General features: G+C 39.8%; 1 protein-coding gene across 1 annotated transcript; it reads right to left on the reverse strand.

Moving 5' to 3' along the window:
- Positions 1 to 850: 850 nt before the first annotated feature.
- On the reverse strand, positions 851 to 12938 carry LOC132020321 (olfactory receptor 10AD1). The gene is made up of 2 exons (XM_059404503.1): positions 12796 to 12938; positions 851 to 1799 (listed from the first exon to the last, which is right to left on the reverse strand). The coding sequence occupies exons 1-2, from the start codon at positions 12936 to 12938 to the stop codon at positions 851 to 853; spliced, it is 1092 nt and encodes a 363-aa protein (XP_059260486.1).
- Positions 12939 to 19017: the final 6079 nt, after the last annotated feature.

A 19017-nucleotide genomic window follows, 5' to 3' on the forward strand; every position in this document is an offset into this window, starting at 1 on the left:
GCAAATAGTAGGGAGAAGGGAGTTCACTGGGAGTCTACACCAGGGAAGGAGAGTGACTAGTAGTCTGAGAAGCTTGCAGAGGCTTTGACTACTTCGATCAGAAGAGAAATACCAGGCAATCATGTTACCTAGGAAACTAGGAAAGGTAGGAGAAGGGGTTTGACACACTAGCTTCTCTCACCTTCCTTTCCTCTACACACAAGGATAAACTTAAGTTGAATGCATTATTATGGTGGCAATTTAATGCCACTGTAAGTTCTCCCTCACGGGCTAGTGGAGCCCAAGATATGGAGTTGAGGCTGATGATATTTTTCATTTTCTGTTTTTCTCTGACTTTTCTTAATGTCAACACTGCTCCCTAATCTCCTTTTCCTTAATTTTTCCCTCTACTTTTTCTTATGTAGAGATGGGGTGGCTGAAGGTGGATTCAGGACACGAGAGTGGAACATGAGAAAGAAAAGACTAAAATGACAAGTTGAAAGAGAGGAAAACTTTACTTCCAGATGTAAATGCAAAACTCAGGCTGGGAATAGCATGTGAAAGTACTGTACAAATAAAATGAAATGGAGTTAAGTACATTTATGTCCTTATAAGATCCGGTTATAAAGACGAAGAAGAAAAATAGGAAAATCTCAAATTATCCTGAGAAAGGACCAAGAGAAAACAATACTGGAAATAAATCAGATATATGAGCATTAGACATCAACATAATCTTCCAGGTCTGATGCCAGTGGGAAGAAAACTATGAATGCTCTTTCCTAGAGCTTTTCAGCATGGGAAAGTTACCCAGTTGTCAGGACTCAGGGAGGGAGCTTCTCTTCCAGGAGGCTTCCCACTAGACAAACTCTGCTTAGGCCAGGCTGGTCCTCCTAAGAGCCCTCATCATGGCTCCCTTCATTTCCTTGTTTCGAAAACTATAGATGATGGGGTTGCACATTGGGGTGATGATGGTGTAGAGGAGGGAGAAAGGCTTGTCTTTGTCAGGGCCATGTGTGCTGCGAGGGTTCATATAAGAGAACATGGCTGAGGTGTAGAGAAGGATGACCACAGTCAGGTGGGAGGCACAAGTAGAGAAGGTCTTTCCACGACCTGAGGAGGAGGCTCTGCCAAGGATGGAGGCCAGGATGCGTGCATAGGAGATGACAATGAGCACCATGGGGCTGAGCAGCACCACGATGGCATCGGCAAAGATCATCTTCAGACTAAACTGAAGGTCTCCACAAGAGAGAGCAATTACTATGGGGGCCTCACAGAAGAAGTTTTCTATGTGGTTGTCTCTACAGAAGGGATTCCGGAATGACAGATACTCAAGAAAGATGCCATTGATCAGCCCGAAGAACCAGGCAGTACTCACCAGCTTCACACAAACCTGCCGGCTCATGATCTGAGCATAGCTGAGTGGGTAGCAGATGGCAACATAACGGTCATAGGCCATAAAAGCTAAAAGGATGCATTCGGCCACACCTGCACAGAAGACCAAGTACATCTGGGTCGAGCAAGAGACAAAGGAGACAATGTGGTTCTTGACCACCAGGTGGATCAGCATCTGTGGGATGGTGGTGGTGATGAAACAGACATCCAGGAAGGACAGGTGGCCAAGGAAGAAGTACATGGGGCTGTTGAGCCTGGGGTCTGTCCAGGTGATGAAGATGATGAGGCCATTCATGGCCATGGCAAGGCTGTAGAGGGCTAGGAAGAGTGCAAAGAGCAATGCCCGAGTGGAAGAGGAGCTCTGTTCAAAGCCCACGAGGATAAATTCTGTCACTGTGCTGCTGTTCCTTAGGTCCACTGTCTTGGACCTGCTTGAGGAGGTAGAACAGGAAAGGCAAAGGTGAGACAGTTGTAGGGGAATGTTAGGTACTCACCTGGGCCAAGAGATGCAGCTATAGAAGAAAAATGAGTAGTGGCAGACATGTTGGAACTTTAGTAAACTATGTAATTGGCAGTGTTGTGGAGCAGTGAAAATGCCAGTGTCACTATAGGCTGCATACATAGAATTGTAATATCAAAAATTGAGGAAGCAAAGGATATAGTTTCTTCTGGTTTGGTCAGGCCTCAAATGAAGTACTGCATCTGCTCCAGGGCCATAAATATTGAAGGGTAGGCCAGTAACCAAAATGTGTTCAGAGATGCAAAACTAGGGTGGTTGGGCTGGAACCCATGCCAAATGAGGACAAGTTTAAGAAATGAAGAATTTAAGGAATGAAGTATTTGAGGGGAGGGCATGATGGTTGTTAGCTGATAGAAGATCATATTTAGGAAGTACTTGGGAGATGTTTAAAGACATATTTTTCTAGAAGAAAAAAATGCTCAGTCTAGTGTATATATTTAAAATGATGAATGGTTTGAAGTTTCAGAGGAAACAGTCACATTCTAGCCTTCAGCATTGCTCCTTAAGGGAGAATGATTTGCATAACTCTGGGAACCGCCATGCTTACCCTCTTTCCAGACTCCTTCTCCCAGTAGTTTGTGCTGCTGTATCCACCACCCATGCAGTGCATGCTGGAGATGGGGCCTGGCTCTAAGCTCTCACATGCTTTCCCAATAGGATACAATTTTCCTACAGGGGTTGGAACTTAGGGATAAATGCTTTTGGGTGGAAAGGATGCATCCATTGCTGTAAGACCAGGGAAGCTATGAGTAGGGCATAAATTTAGCCTTTCTGGAATGAAAACTTTGATCTGACCCTTTGCTTCCAGGATTAGTCTTATTCTTTTCCCGTCATCGGAGAATGAACATTCAGAATCCTCATGTTCTTTTCTCATTATTGTGACTTTTAGGAAGTCATTATGTTCATGTTAAATCTCTCTTGTACTCTTCATCTTGTCTTGGAGTTAGGATGTCAGTTAGATCCCTTCTACTTTCAGATGCTTATACAGGGTTAGCATATTCCTTCTTAACCTTCAGTTCTGCTAACCACTCTTCTTCATTTCCTTTTCTCTCGCTCCTTTTTCTACACATTCTTACTCTACCCCCTCTGATAGTCTTTCCCCCTCCTTTCTCCACTTCCACTTCTCACTCTTTTCTTCTCTCTCTCTCCCTTTCTCATATTTGGTGTGGCTATCTGCCATTCAGCTACCTCTGGTTGGACTGCCTTCCCTTAATGATTTAAACATCTCATGTTGCCTATCTTAATTTTAGAAGAGACCTACCCCATTAACTGCTACTCTTTTCCATATTGGATTCCTAATAGATGATTTCCTGGTAGGTCAAAGCAGTAGGCCATTCCCATCGTCTATACTTTGGAACATTCCCCTTGAACTGTACCTAGAACTTCTCCTCATTGGGGCCCAGAAAGGGCAGGGAGGGTCAGAGAGCAATGTTTAACCCAAGAAGCGGCCTGGAATCATGGGCCCAATGGACATGTTGGGTTTGAGGTCAGAACCTGGGCAAGGGAAGGCAGTGATCTATGCTCCAGATAAACCTGGGACTTGCCCAAGAAAAAACTGAAGTTCAACTGAAGAAAACACTAGGACCTATAGCAGTATATAAATGCTTATTGCGGTTCACTGTCCCAGAAAAATACTCCATGATAACCGGCATCTAGTGCCCTGTTAACTACTAGGGTTAACTAGTCAAGCATTTGTATAAATAAATAGGATAATGACTTGAAAATCACATCCTACCTCATTCTGTTGCTTGGCTAGTGATGATGTTTATCACTGAATCACTGCAGCAAATAACAGAGAAAATCCCATGGTGTTTGAAGAAGAACTGGTCCAGGGAGGATGGTCTGACCAGGTGGGCCACTCTGGAAGAGAATTGTGGTGATGACCTCGTTAGTTCTTCAACATCCATACCATAGATGATCAATGTTTACTTAAATAATAATACTAAGTCACATATGTACTGCACGTTAACTGTCACATATTCCACTTGTTAATAAGCTTACTTGCTCTTACTTTTTCATAGTATATGTTTTGACCTTCTCAGGACTTTTAATTTTGTCCCAGTGCTAACTGAATTTTAGCACCTTGACTCGAAAATCACATGCTCTCTTAACTGTTATTTGAAGAAACACAAGCAAGAAAATAATAAAGCATTCATTCTCCTTTAGCTGTAGACAATCTCATATTACTCTGTAACATAAAACATGTCCTTGTGGTTGTTTCTGACAAAGAATTTTTTGAGACTGGACATCAGAAATTGTTGCTATATGCTTTAAACCTAATTGTGAACCTCTAAAATATCATTTTTATTGGTGGCCTTAATGATGGCCATTGTAGTATTTAAATTGATCTGTTTTCAGAAAGGTGTAGATTATGAGATTTCTCTGTTAAACCAGAAGAGGATCATAGGATTTTCTCATGCCAAGGGTATAGATAGAAAATAAATAACTACCCATGACCCCTTGGACTTCTTGTTTAAAGAGTCAAGGGTCTGTAATCTCATTTAAATTAACAATAGTTTATAAAGTAGTTCACACATGCCATGACTTTTTATTGTAATTTCAGGATATAATTTAATCTCATTGAAGAACCTTTGTTATGTTGGACAATGTAGTTGAGCACAGTTTGGCAAGGAGAGAGGAATAGGGTATAGGTTTTCAGCTGTGGGTCTAGACTGGCTTCAGAGCTGACTAACTTACTGTTCTGATTCCTTTTAGAACCACTTATAAGCAAAATAGAACTGTTCCAAAAGTTCCAAGAGCCTCACAACAGAGCAGGGATTTGTGTTGGAGGACCAGCCAACACGAAAGTGGAAGTAGGACTGTTTTAATATCTTATACCCTATGGTTAACTGTAGACTTAACGGGATTAGAGAACAGAACGCTAGATACTATTAGGGGTAGGGTAGGTAGGGAAGAAGTTCTTCCATATTCCTGATGTTTCCTTTCACATGGATGAAATTGTGATAGCATAGCACTCTTGACCTTTCTCTTCCTTATTCACACTGATCGGTGGGGAATGGAGTAGCTTACCAGATTGGTGATTTTAGAAGGAGAAACCAAGCACGTGTTTTCTATCCCTTTCCTCTCACCTTCCTCTTGGGAGTGAGTGGCTTTCTTCAGGGCAGGCTCTACCCCTGTTTGAGGAGGCTTTGTGGCTGTATGTTCCTGCTAGTTACCAGGGAATAGGTTTTTCTGTCCAATTCTCTGCTTCTGAATTAGGAAATCCAATGACTTCAATGTCTGCTTTGTTATTAGTAAAGGTAATGTTTTAACCTCCACCTGCAGACTCTGTCTTATTTCTCAGATGATTCAGAACCAGGTGGGAAGAGCCATGCTATTTAAAAAAATTTTTTTAAATTTCTTTTCAGTGTTCCAGAATTCATTGTTTATGTACTACACCCAGTGCTTCACGCAATACCTACCCTCCATAATACCCACCACCAGGCTCAACCAACCCCTCACCCCCTGCTCCCCTCCAAAACCCTCAGTTCATTTCTCAGTCTCTCATGGTTCATCTCTCCCTCCAATTTCCCCCAATTCACTTCTCCTCTCCCCATGTCTTCCATGTTATTCCTTATGCTCCACAAATAAGCAAAACCATATGATAACTGACTCTCTCTGCTTGACTTATTTCACTCAGCATAATCTCCTCCAGGTCTGTCCATGTTGATACAAAAATTGGGTATTCATCCTTTCTGATGGATGCATAATACTCCATTGTATATATGGACCGTATCTTCTTCATCCATTTGTTGAAGGGCATCTTGGTTCTTTCCACAGTTTGGTGACTGTGACCATTTCTGCTAGGAACATTGGGGTACAGATGGCCCTTCTTTTCACTACATCTTTATCTTTAGGGTAAATACCCAATAGTGCAATTGCAGGGTCATAGGGAAGCTCTATTTTTAATTTCTTAAGGAATCTCCACACTGTTCCAAACTGGCTGCATCATCTTGTGTAAGAGGGTTCTCCTTTCTCCACATCCTCTCCAACACATGTTGTTTACTGTCTTGTTAATTTTGGCCATTCTAACTGATGTAAGGTGGTAGCTCAATGTGGTTTTGATTTCAATCTCCCTGATGGCTAATGATGATGAACATTTTTTCATGTGTCTGATAGCCATTTGTATGTCTTCTTTGGAGAAGTGTCTGTCCATGTCTTCTGTCCATTTTTTGAAGTGATTAACTGTTTTTTGTGTGTTGAATTTGAGGAGTTCTTTATAGATCTTGGATATCAGCCCTTTGTCTGTACTGTCATTTGCAAATCCCATTCTGTGGGTTGCCTCTTTGTTTTGTTGACTGTTTCCTTTGCTGTGCAGAAGCTTTTGATCTTGTTGAAGTCCCAAAAGTTCATTTTCACTTTTGTTTCCTTTGCTTTTGGAGACATGTCTTGAAAGAAGTTGCTGTGGCCAATGTTGATGCTCGGCTGATGACCGAGGTTACTGCCTATGTTCTGCTGTAGGATTCTGATGGGTTCCTGCCTCATGTTGAGGTCTTTTATACATTTCGAGTTTATCTTTGTGTATGGTGTAAGAGAATGGTCGAGTTTCATTCTTCTACACATAGCTGTCCAATTTTCCCTTCAACATAGTATTAGAAGTCCTAGCAATAGCAATCAGACAACAAAGAGAAATAAAAGGTATTCAAATTGGCAATGAAGAAGTCAAACTCTCTCTCTTCACAGATGACATGATACTTTATATGGAAAGCCCAAAAGATTCCACCCCCAAACTACTAGAACTCATACAGCAGTTCAGTAATGTAGCAGATACAAAATCAATGCACAGAAATAAGTTGCTTTCTTATACACTAAAAATGAAAATACTGAAAGGGAAATTAGAGAATTGATTCCATTTACTATAGCACCAAGAACCGTAAGATACCTGGGAATAAAACTAATCAAAGAGGTAAAGCATACAGAGTACAGGAACAGATAAAGTTCCTGCATTCGAGGAACTACAGAACACTCATGAAAGAAATTGAAGAAGACACAAAAAGATGGAAGACCATTCCATGTTCATGGATTGGAATAATAAACATTGTTAAAATGTCTATACTGCTTAGAGCAATCTATATTTTCAATGCCATTCCAATCAAAATTCCACCAGCCTTTTTCAAAGAGCTGGAACAAACAATCCTAGAACTTGTATGAAACCAGAAGAGACCCCAAATTGCTAAGGAAATGTTGAAAAAGGAAAACAAAACTGGGGGCATCACATTGCCTGATTTCAAGCTTTACTACAAAGCTGTGATCACCAAGACAGCATGGTACTGGCACAAAAACAGACACATAGACCAGTGGAACAGAGTAGAGACTCCAGATATGGACCCTCAACTTTATGGTCAAATAATCTTTGACAAGACAGGAAAAAATACCAAGTGGAATAAATAGCAGTGTTATTTACTGCACCCCTTAAAATCCCTAACAATTATTAGTGATATAATCACATATATGGAAATAAAATTTAAACAAAAATGTGTTAGAGCTTTGATTACAACAAGAAACCATGAGTTACAGAGATGTCTGGGAAGATCCTGAGAGGGAGGAGTTCTCTGATACGTGTATGCTGAAAGCTCAAGGTATAGTGCTGGTGAGTTCAGGGAGAGAAGTCTACATTCCTTGAACTCAGGAGGACAATGAACAAAGTGTGCTATTGTAGCCTACATGGGTGGGAAAATGTCTCATTGTAATGTTAAGGTTCTGATTCCTGTCCTACTCACCAAAGAGAAGCAGGATACCATTGAATACATTCAACAGTTAGCCACAACGTTTCTGTAGCTTTCCTAGCATGCTATGACCACAGGAAAGAAAATATCACACAGCACTGTATCATTCATTTATTCTGGAGAGTATGTTTGTTTTCGGAATGAAAATGGTTCACTTAAGTTGTAAATGAACTTATCAGCCTTGTTTAAAATCATGCGTGTTCTTAGAAAGCTTCAGCTTCTGTAAGGGTTGGCCATCTTCTTGCAGGTCTGGTGTAAATAAAATGTGCCTCTAGTAATTTCACATCTAACACAGCTTGAAATCTAGTTTCTCTTCTGCATGCTCTAATCCCTTCCCTTTTTTTGGATTAAACACATAATTTCATGACCTGAAAGCCAAAGGCACTATTTTCCTGAGCAGAAAAACTTTAAGGTGGTTATATTTATCCTGGAGTTCATTGAGCTCTAGGGAGTCAGAAGATTCAGTGTGTCCATGCTTCTCTGAAATGTTGTATGAAAACGTGTGTGTGAGAGCACTTTTCTTGAGAGTAAAATGAAGAAAAACACATTTGTGGGTATGGTAGTTGTGAAGATTAAGAAGAAATTTATTCATTCAATCAAAAATGTGTGTGTGTGTGTGTGTGTGTGTGTGTGTGTGTGTGAATTACACAGAAACATATTTGTAGTAGGGAAAATGCTCAACAAATCTAAAGTTTCCTTTTCTAGGTCACTGGATAAATAAAAAATATTACTTAAGACATTTACATTTTTAAATGTCAGTAATCTTCAAAATGCCTGAAGCCTTTTGAAAACTGAATCTGCAAATTAAAAATGTATTTTCAAGCATTGTTACATTCTGGGGGAGCATGCAGTACAGCTGGGGGTAGGGATATGTTACGATATGTGATTTAACTGCAAGGTGATATGGTTAAGAGCTCCTGTTGGGCTTCAGTAAAATGCTACAGTATTGCAGAGTAATAAAATAATAACATACTCAAGGAAAAAGTGTGGAAGAAGAAAAAACATCAACTTGAGAAAAAATAGCTGCTAATGACTGACAGATTCAGAGGTTGTTCTCAGAAAAGTGCATTTTTGGGCACTGGATGGCTAGTTGGTTAAGCAACTGCCTTCGGCTCAGGTCATGATCTTGGAATCCCAGGATGGAGTTGGGCATTGGGCTCCCTGCCAGAAAAAAATAATTGTTTTTCCTTCTGATTTTGTACATTATTCAGAATGCCCTGTAATTGCGGCATTTCTAAAGATTTTTTAAAAAAACATTTTGTTTATTTATTTGAGACAATGTGAGAGCCAAGTGGGTGTGTGTGGGGGGTGGCAGAGGGAGAGGGAGAAGCAGGCTCCCTGTCGGCGGGGAGCCCAACTTGGGGCTTGATGCCAGGACTCTGGGATCCTGGTCAAAGGCAGATACTTAAGCGACTGAGCCACCCAGATGCCCCTAAAGATTTAAAATTTGAGAAGTAACTTTGGAATCCCATGATTTTCACGAACAGAGCTGTATGAAATTTGAGGAATTTAAGAATAAAATTGGAAGGCAATGGAAAAGAAATTTTGCCATGTAGAACCTAACAAAGTTGTATAGACAAAAGCATATGGATCCATGGCTGAGAAGATATTTGGAAGATTGATGTAAATGACTTTTAAGGAAGGACAGCTAATCATCAGTGTAAACCCCTGGAGAGTTCTGCTGGCAACTCTGTTACAACTTAGCAACATTTAGGGGCGCCTGGGTGGCTCAGTGGTTTGGGCTGCTGCCTTCGGCTCGGGTCATGATCTCAGGGTCCTGGGATCGAGCCCTGCATCGGGCTCTCTGCTCCGCAGGAAGCCTGCTTCTCTCTCTCTCTATCTCTCTCTGCCTGCCTCTCTGCCTACTTGTGATATCTGTCTGTCAAATAAATAAATAAAATCTTTAAAAAAAAAAAACAACTTAGCAACATTTCTCAACATTTTAGGAACTCACTTTAGCTGTGTTTCTCTATTTCCTTTGCTGTGCAGAAGCTTTTGATCTTGATGAAGTCTTAGCTAAAAGTTCATTTTTGCTTTTGTTTCCTTTACCTTTGGAGCCATATCTTGAAAGAAGTTGCTGTGGCTGATGTTGAAGAGGTTACTGCCTATGTTCTCCTCTAGGATTTTGATAGATTCCTGCCTCATGTTGAGGTCTTCTGTCTATTTCGAGTTAATCTTTGTGTATGGTGTAAGAGAATGGTCGGGTTTCATTTTTCTATACATAGCTGTCCAATTTTTCCAGCACCATTTATTGAAGAGACTGTCTTTTTTCCACTGGATATTTTTTGGTCTTTGTCAAAGATTATATGAGCATAGAGTTGAGGGTCCATATCTGGAGTCTCTACTCTGTTCCACTGGTCTATGTGTCTGTTTTTGTGCCAGTACCATGCTGTCTTGGTGATCACAGCTTTGTAGTAAAGCTTGAAATCAGGCAATGTGATGCCCCCAGTTTTGTTTTCCTTTTTCAACATTTCCTTAGCAATTTGGGGTCTCTTCTGGTTTCATACAAGTTCTAGGATTGTTTGTTCCAGCTCTTTGAAAAAGGCTGGTGGAATTTTGATTGGAATCATGAGAGACTATGGATTCTGAAAAACAATCTGAGGGGTTTGAAGTGGCGGGGGGGTGGGAGGTCGGGGTACCAGGTGGTGGGTATTATAGAGGGCACGGATTGCATGGAGCACTGGGTGTGGTGAAAAAATAATGATACTGTTATGCTGAAAATAAATAAATGAAAAAAAAAAAGAAAGTATAGATTTCTCTAGGCAGTATAGACATTTTAACAATGCTTATTCTTCCAATCCATGAACATGGAATGGTCTTCCATCTTTTTGTGTCTTCTTCAATTTCTTTCATGAGTGTTCTGCAGTTACCCGAGTACAGATCCTTTACCTCTTTGATTAGTTTTATTCCCAGGTATCTTACAGTTCTTGGTGCTATAGTAAATGGAATCAATTCTCTAATTTCCCTTTCAGTATTTTCATTTTTAGTGTATAAGAAAGCAACTTATTTCTGTGCATTGATTTTGTATCCTGCCACATTACTGAACTGCTGTATGAGTTCTAGTAGTTTGGGGGTGGAATCTTTTGGGTTTTCCATATAAAGTATCATGTCATCTGCGAAGAGAGAGAGTTTGACTTCTTTGCCAATTTGAATACATTTTATTTCTTTTTGTTTTCTGATTGCTGTTGCTAGGACTTCGAATACTATGTTGAACAAGAGTGGTGAAAGTGGGCATTCTTGTTGTGTTCCTGATCTCAAAGGGAAGGCTGTCAGCTTTTCCCCATTGAGAATGATATTTATTGTGGGTTTTTCATAGATTTTATGAAATTGAGGAATTTTCCTTCTATCTCTATACTTTGAAAACTTTTAATCAGAAAGAGATCCTGTATTTTGTCTAGTGAATTTTCTGCATCAATTGCAAGGACCATGACCATGTGGTTCTGCACAGCAAAAGAAACAGTCAACAAAACAAAGAGGCAGCCCACAGAATGGGAGAAGATATTTGCAAATGACAGTACAGACAAAGGGCTGATATCCAAGATCTTTAAAGAACTCCAACTCAACACATACAAAACAGATGATCACGTTAAAAATGGAAAGAAGACATGGACAGACACTTCTCCAAAGAAGATATACAAATGGCTAACAGACACATGAAAAAATGTTCCTCATCACTAGCCATCAGGGAGATTCAAGTCAAAACCACATTGAGCTACCAATGATTTTTAAGGCAAATCCTTACATATCTAGAGACTCAAAAACCATCAAAAACCTGATCTATTACCTTATAGGGAAGCAGTAAGGCTAACAGCATAAAGTACAGGGACTTTGGAGGCAAGCATACCTGAAATTCAATTCTCACTTACTATAATGTGGAGTTGGCTAGCTGAGACACAAGTTTTTTTCTCATATAAAACAAGGATGAACTAAAATAACATGTAATTAGAGGTTGCCACAGATTAGACAATAAATAAACATTAGTTTTGATCTCTGTTTCCTCTCAGTCTCCCTTGTGGTTTCACTTCACAAGTGGAAGGAACATTGTAAAGATCTGGCCAGCTTCCCACATGCAGAAGCCCAGAGAAAGAGGAGGATCACCTCCATCCTAATGGTTCCTGCCTCTCTCTATCAGGTGGGTCTTTCTATCTAACTCAGTACTTGCACCCCCCCCCCCCCCAATGTATGTGAGTCCCATTTTCTCTTAATTTGACTTCCAGAAACATTGCCAAAAAAAACACAGCAGCCTCAAGATCTATAGCACAATCTCTAAGAGAGGATCATCCTTGAATCACTTCTCAGTTTCTCTTTCTCCAGGGAACAAGAAAGAAAAAGGCCAGATAAATAGAAAATACTGCCATGCACAAACATAAAGAGGAGGAAGCGTTGAAAATAAAAAGAAATGAGATAAAGTAATCCTAGAGATAGTGGAAAGATCCCAGCCACACAAAACAAAAAAGAAGGAAAAATGTTAAAGCCAAAGAGAGAATTAGAGAGACTGAAACAAAGAGAAGGAAATAGGAAAAGAGGGTGCATTATGTGACAAGATGGGGTATATGTAGAAAAGTGATGACCAGGTGGATCTTTGCAGGAGGGAACAGAGAGAAGCACATCAAGAGACAGAGAAGTAAGGACCCAAATTTTGGCACAGAAAAAAATGAGAAGAAAAGCCAAATGTGGAAAGACTGCTGGCCAGGCAGGATTGCCATGGCTCCCTGGTCATGAGGAATCAGAACTAAATAGCCAGGTACTACAGTTCTGCTCCCTCAAGTTCTAGAAATGCAAGATCGACCTTCTGGATTGTCTCCCTCTTTGCAGCAATTAGAGACAGGTCTTCATAAATCAGACAGGCCCCACCAGATGCATGCGCGCTAGATGCCCCCCAGCCAGAGCCATGAGGGCTGGTGGGAAGACTCTGAGAACCTGATGGAACCTCAGAGGGGTGATCAAGAGAATGGAGTAGCTGGGAGAGAACTGGAAAAGGAGAAACAGAGCTAGGCATCTAGAGAGGGAGAAGTGGACAAGGTGGGGGTTAATGGAGTCTCCTTCATGACCTCTGTGTGAAGAGCTTGATGTGATCTGAACACAGGTGGTCATTGAGAGAGCCAGGAGCTATTCATCTTTGATGGATTCAACTGATTCAGGGTCAGCTTTCATGCAGAAGTGAGCACATTCACTAACCTTCTCCATGGAGTTTGGTACATGAAGGTGATGACATTGGCTGTGCTGATCTCAGACCCAGAGGAGGGATCCACAGGCATAGAGTGAGGGTGTAGTGAATTCTGCTGCAAACCAGCAGCTTGTTTATAGGGCAAGGAGGACATGTACACAGGCAGGTGTGAGCTTCTAACTGGTTTCTGTTGGGAGCCAACTGTAATAAGGCCAACAATCTCTTGTGAAGTGTTACCATTCTAACTGATCCCTGGGGAGAGTCTTATACCAGTTCATTCCAAGGCTCCCTTGTGAGGCTCTGTCCATGGCAGGCATCCTGGAAGGTCTAGAATAGTCTCAGGTTTTCCCAGGAAAGTTCTACTCCATTTACCAGATAACCTGATAGACAAGGTGGCCTGGCAAGTATCATTATCCCTGTGTCAGCTTCAAAACTGGGAGCCCTTTAACTATGATCTACTAATTTTATTTTGAATTGATTTTCTAGTTACAGGTTCTATGTCATAGGCAACATTCCTTGTGTCCCCAGTTAAATATAATTTCATACAATTATGGTACATTCAACACAATAATTAACATTGGCTAAGTACCACTTTACTCCAGTCGCCTTATTAAATGCTGTCAATAGGGTGATAAACACAGTGTCACAAGCTCTCCTTGGTAACATGCTCCCCTCCTAACCGCCATCCTCTACCTTTTCCTCTTCACACTTCATTTCTTGAAATCTGGAAGAACCTTCCTTCTCTGATGCACCCACTGTTCTTCCAAAATCCTCCCTGCCTCATACTGAATTTGATTCTGCATAACCCAAAGAACCACAGTTATCCTCATATATCCTCTAAAGCTCTTCTTTCTACTCCTGGAGAGCCTGGACTCCTATAAAATTGAAATTTATGATGCTTGTGTCCTGACTCATTCTATATGTGCGGGATGGCTTTTTCTCTGCATGCTACCATACACTGGGTCTTACAAAATCTAATTTAATTGGGGCATTTAAAAAAAATATTTTATTTATTTATTTGACACAGAGAGAGAGAGAGAATCACAAGCAGGCAGAGAGGCAAGCAGAGAGAAGGGGAAGCAGGTTCTCCACCGTGCAGAGAGCCTGATGCAGGGCTCGATCCCAGGACCCTGAGATCACGACCCGAGCCGAAGGTAGAGGCCCCACCCACTGAGCCACCCAGGTGCCCCTAATTGGGGCATTTTTTTTTTTTTTTACCATAACTCAGTTTGGAGTAAGACACAATTTTAAAACCTAAGGCACAAAAACTAAGCTTCAGGATACTGACCTTTGCAGTACAAGGTGTCTGACATTCCTTCAGATATCCATCCAAAACCTCCTTAAAAAAAAAAAAAGGACCAACTTGTCCAGTTCTTTAAAAATAGCTATTTCTGGGGGCGCCTGGGTGGCTCAGTGGGTTAAGCCGCTGCCTTCGGCTCAGGTCATGATCTCAGGGTCCTGGGATCGAGTTCCGCATAAGGCTCTCTGCTTCCCTCTCTCTCTCTCTCTGCCTGCCTCTCCATCTACTTGTGATTTCTCTCTGTCAAATAAATAAATAAATAAATCTTAAAAAAAATAGCTATTTCTGTACCTTCAATTGATATGCTAAGAAGGAATGTTCTTGCTCTCCTCACTTCCCTATAACCTCTCATCCACATTTTATGACTGAATTCCAATCCAAATATGGGGTTTTTCATCCAAGCCCCAAATCTGGGTGAAAAAGTAATTGTAGTTGACCCTGGGACAAATGAGGGGTTAGAGTCACCACTCCCATGTGCAGTCAGAAATCTGCATAAAACTTTAGCTCCCCCAAAACTAATAGCCTAGTGTTGACTAGAAGCCTTACTGGTCACATAAACAATCAATTAATAATCAATTAATATTTTGTATTTTATATGTATTATATATTGTATTTGCACAATAAAGCAAGCTAGAGGAAAGAAAATGTTATTAAGAAAATCATTAGGGGGGCGCCTGGGTGGCCCAGTGGGTTAAAGCCTCTGCCTTCAGCTTGGGTCATGATCCCAGGGTTCTGGGATCGAGCCCCGAGTTGGGCTCTCTGCTCAGCAGGGAGCCTGCTTCCTCTTCTCTCTCTGCCTGCCTCTCTGCCTACTTGTGATCACTATCTGTCAAATAAACAAATAAAATGTAAAAATATAAAATCATTAGGAAGAGGAAATACATTTAGAGTACTGTACTTTAAAAAGTCCACATGTAAGTGGCATTGCACAGTTCAGACCTGCGTTGTTCAAGGGTCACTTCTAAATCAAAACAAGTGATGTCCAAAGTCATATAATTTCTAGAGCTATTAGGGCAGAGTTGTTGGCTCTATTGATGCTACATGAGGTAAGTCTCTATATATTTCCTTTTATTTATTTTCTCTAGTGACATTCCATAAATTTATATGCATCTTTCCATGAAGAATTAACTGTTTTCAGTAGGGTTATTCCTATGTACTTTATATCTTGGATACTATTTAAACTGGTATCTTAAAATTTCAATTTTCTAATATGTTTGCAGGTATATAGATTGCAATTCACTTTTGCATATTGATTTTGTCCAGTAACCTTGTTAAAACCTATGAATTTTAATAAATTATCTGTACATTCTTTCAGTTTTTCTATGAAGACCACCACATGTCATCTGTAAATGAAGACAGTTTTGCTTTTTCATTTCCAGTTCTTATAACAATTACCTACTTCCCTCGGTTTATTGTATTTTCTAGGATCTTCAGTACAATCTTAAGTATGTATACACAATGGAATATTACTCAGCCATCAAAAAATGAAATCTTGCCATCAGCAATGATGTGGTATCATGTTACATGAAATAAGTCAGAGAAAGACAATATCATGTGATCTCACTCATATGTGGAATTTAGGAAAGAAAACAGATGAACATACGGAAAGGGGAAAAGAAGAAAGGAGAGAGGGTAACAAACCATAAGGGACTCTTAATGATAGAGAACAAGCTAAGTGTTGATGGAGGGAGGAGGGGGGTGGGGATGGGCTATTAAGGGGGGCACTTGTGATGAGCACTGGGGTTGTATGTAATTGACAAATCACTGAATTATGCTCCAGAAATCAGTAACCAATATTGCACTGTACATTTACCAACTAAAATTTAAATGAAATAAAATACTACCTTGACTAAAAGTAGGCATAATGGTTACTTAGGCTTAATTATGATCTGAAGGCAATTTTAATGTTTCAGTTTTGGAGGGTATTTGCTATTGAGTTTTGGAGTATAATCACTTTAATAGCTTAAGGAAGTTCACTTTTATTCCTGGTCTGCTGAGAAATGTTGCTTTTTAAAAAATTATAAACAGGTATAAATGTTGAATAAAACAGATGCCTTTCCTGATCTACTGAGATGATCATATGGTTTTTCTTCATTTGTCTGTTAGGGTAGTCATTTACATAATTCATTTTTAAAGAGAGATTTTACTTATTTATTTCACAGAGAGAAAGAGAGAGATCTCAAGTAGGCAGAGAGGCAGGCAGAAGGGAGGGGAAGCAGGCTCCCTGCTGAGCAGAGAGCCTGAAGCAGGGCTCTGTCCCAGGACCCTGAGATCATGACCTGAGCTGAAGGCAGAAGCTTAACCTGCTGAGCCACCAAGGCGCCCCTCATTTTCTGATGTGCTATCAACTCTGAATTACTGGAATAAACTCAGTTTTGTTCAGGACATAAGATATTACATTTTTAATACATTGTAGGCACAGTTTTCTTTAAGAATTTTGCAACTATGTTTGAGAGTGAGTGAGATTAGTTGATTTTTTCTATCAAGTTTTGGTATTGAAGTTATCACTTAAAAAGCTGAGGTGTCCTATGTCTGGTTCTTTATAGAAATATTATAGAAATTTTTTTCAAGTGTTTATTTCAATTCTAGTTAACATAAATGGTAAATTTGGTTTCCGGTGTGGAATTTAGTAATTCCTCACTTACATGTAACACCCAGTGCTCATCACAAGTGCCCTCCTTCATAGTCATCACCCTTTTAGCCCATGCCCCACCCATCTCCCTCCATCAACCCTCTGTTCTCACTAGCTAAGTCATTTATGGTCCACTTCCCTCTCTCTTTTTTCCCCCTTTCCCTATGTTCATCTCCTTTCTTTCTTAAATTCCACATATAATTGAAATCATATAATATCTGTCTTTATCTGACTGTTTCACATAGCATAATACTCTCTACCTCCATCCATGTCATTGCAAATAGCAAGATTTCATTCTTTTTGATGGCTGAGTACTATTCCATCATAGATGTATACATACATGTATATATATACCACATCTTCTTTATCCATTCATCATTCATTGGACCTTTGTACTCTTTTCATAGTTCAGCTACTGTTGATAATGCTGCTTTAAACATCGAGGTGCATGTGCTCCTTCAAATCAGTATTTTTGTATCTTTGGGTAAATACCTAGTAGTGAAATTGGTCGGTCTTAGGTTAGTTCTATTTTTACCTTTTTGAGGAACCTGTATACTATAACAGCAAAAATCAACTATTGGGACCTCATTAAGATACAAAGCTCAGCACAGTGAAGGAAACAATCAACAAAGCTAAAAGACAACCTATGGAATGGGAGAAGATATTTGCAAATGATGTATCTGATAAAGGATTAGTATCCAAAATCTAGAAATTTTTTTTAAAATTTCAATTCAAGTTTTGTATCAACATGGATGGGACTGGAGGAGATTATGCTGAGTGAAATAAGTCAAGCAGAGAGAGTCAATTATCATATGGTTTCACTTATTTGTGGAGCATAAGGAATAACAGGGAGGATATTAGGAAAAGGAAAGGAAAAGTGAATTGGGGAAATCAGAGGGGGAGAGGAACCATGGAGAGACTGTGGGCTCTAAGACACAAACTGAGAGTTTTGGAGAGGAGAGGGGTGGGGGGGATGGATGAGCCTCGTGGTGGGTATTAAGGAGGGCACGTATTGAATGGAGCAGTGGGTGTGGTGCATAAACAATAACTCTTGGAACACTGGAAAAATAAAATAAAATAAAAAAATTAAAATTTCAGTATAGCTAATGTACAGTTTTATTTTAGTTTCAGGTGTACCATATAGTAAATCAGGTGTCCCATAGAGTGATGGTACCATTTAGTACCACATGGTGACACATCACACAGTGCTCATCATGACAAGTGCACTCCTTAATCCCCATCACCTATTTTACCCATCACTCCATCCACCTCCCCTCTGGTAAGTGTCAGTTTGTTCTCTACAGCTAAGAGTCTGTTTCTTGGTTTGCCTGCCTCCTTTTTAATTTTTTTTAATCTTTGCTCTTTTTTTGTTTCTTATATTCCACCCTTAATGAAAGCATGACATTTGTCTTTCTCTGACTGATGTATTTCACTAAGCATTATACTCTCTAGCTCCCATCATGTTGTTGCAAGTGGGAGGGTTTCATTCTTTTCTATGGCAGAATAATATTCCATTGCATATATACATATATACCACAACTTCTTTATCCATTCATCTCTCCATAGACACTTGGGATGTTTCCATAATTTGGCTATTGTAAATAATGCTGATAGAAACATGTATTATCCCTGCCTATATCCTCCCTATAATGTTTTTGTATTTCTGGGGTAGGAACCCAGTGGTAGTATTACTGGATTGTAGGGTAGTTCTACTTTTAACTTTTTGAGGAAACTCTATACTGTTTTCCACAGTTGCTGCACCAGTTTTTAAACCTATTATCAGATATGTCATTTGCAAATCTCATCTCTTGTTCAGTCGGTCACCTCTTATTTTGTTTTGTCAGTTGTTTCCTTCACTGTGCAGAAATTTTATTTTGATGGAAAACTAATATTTTATTTTTGCCTTTATTTCCTGGCCTCGGGAGATATATCTGGAAAAAATGTTGCTATAGCTGATGTCAGAGAAATTACTGTCTGTGCTCTCTTCATTCTACTTTGAGTTTTGCATATGGTGTAAAAAATGGTCCAGGATCATTCTTTTGCATGTAGTTCTCCAGTTTTCCCAACACCATCTGTTGAAGATACTGTCTTTTTCCTACTGGATATTCTTTCATGCTTTAGTCTAAGATTAGTTTCCCATATGATTATGAGTAAAGCATTTCTAGGTTTTCTATTCTGTTCCATTGATCTGTGTGTCTATTTTTTTGGTTGGTACCAGCGTGTTTTGATTACTAGAGCTTTGTAATATAACTTTAAATCTGAAATTGTGATACCTTCAGATTTGCTTTTCTTTTTCAAGAT

Source organism: Mustela nigripes, chromosome 6 (genome assembly GCF_022355385.1).
Source record: "Mustela nigripes isolate SB6536 chromosome 6, MUSNIG.SB6536, whole genome shotgun sequence".
NCBI lineage: Eukaryota > Metazoa > Chordata > Mammalia > Carnivora > Mustelidae > Mustela > Mustela nigripes.

What these genes read in the sequence shown, in the direction of transcription:
- LOC132020321 (XM_059404503.1), bottom strand. Translation starts at nt 12,938, where the DNA reads ATGTCCTCCTTGCCCTATAAACAAGCTGCTGGTTTGCAGCAGAATTCA. An exon ending in TACCAAACTCCATGGAGAAG is followed by an intron (nt 1,800 to 12,795) that starts GTTAGTGAATGT and finishes CTCCTCAAGCAG; the next exon opens with GTCCAAGACAGTGGACCTAA.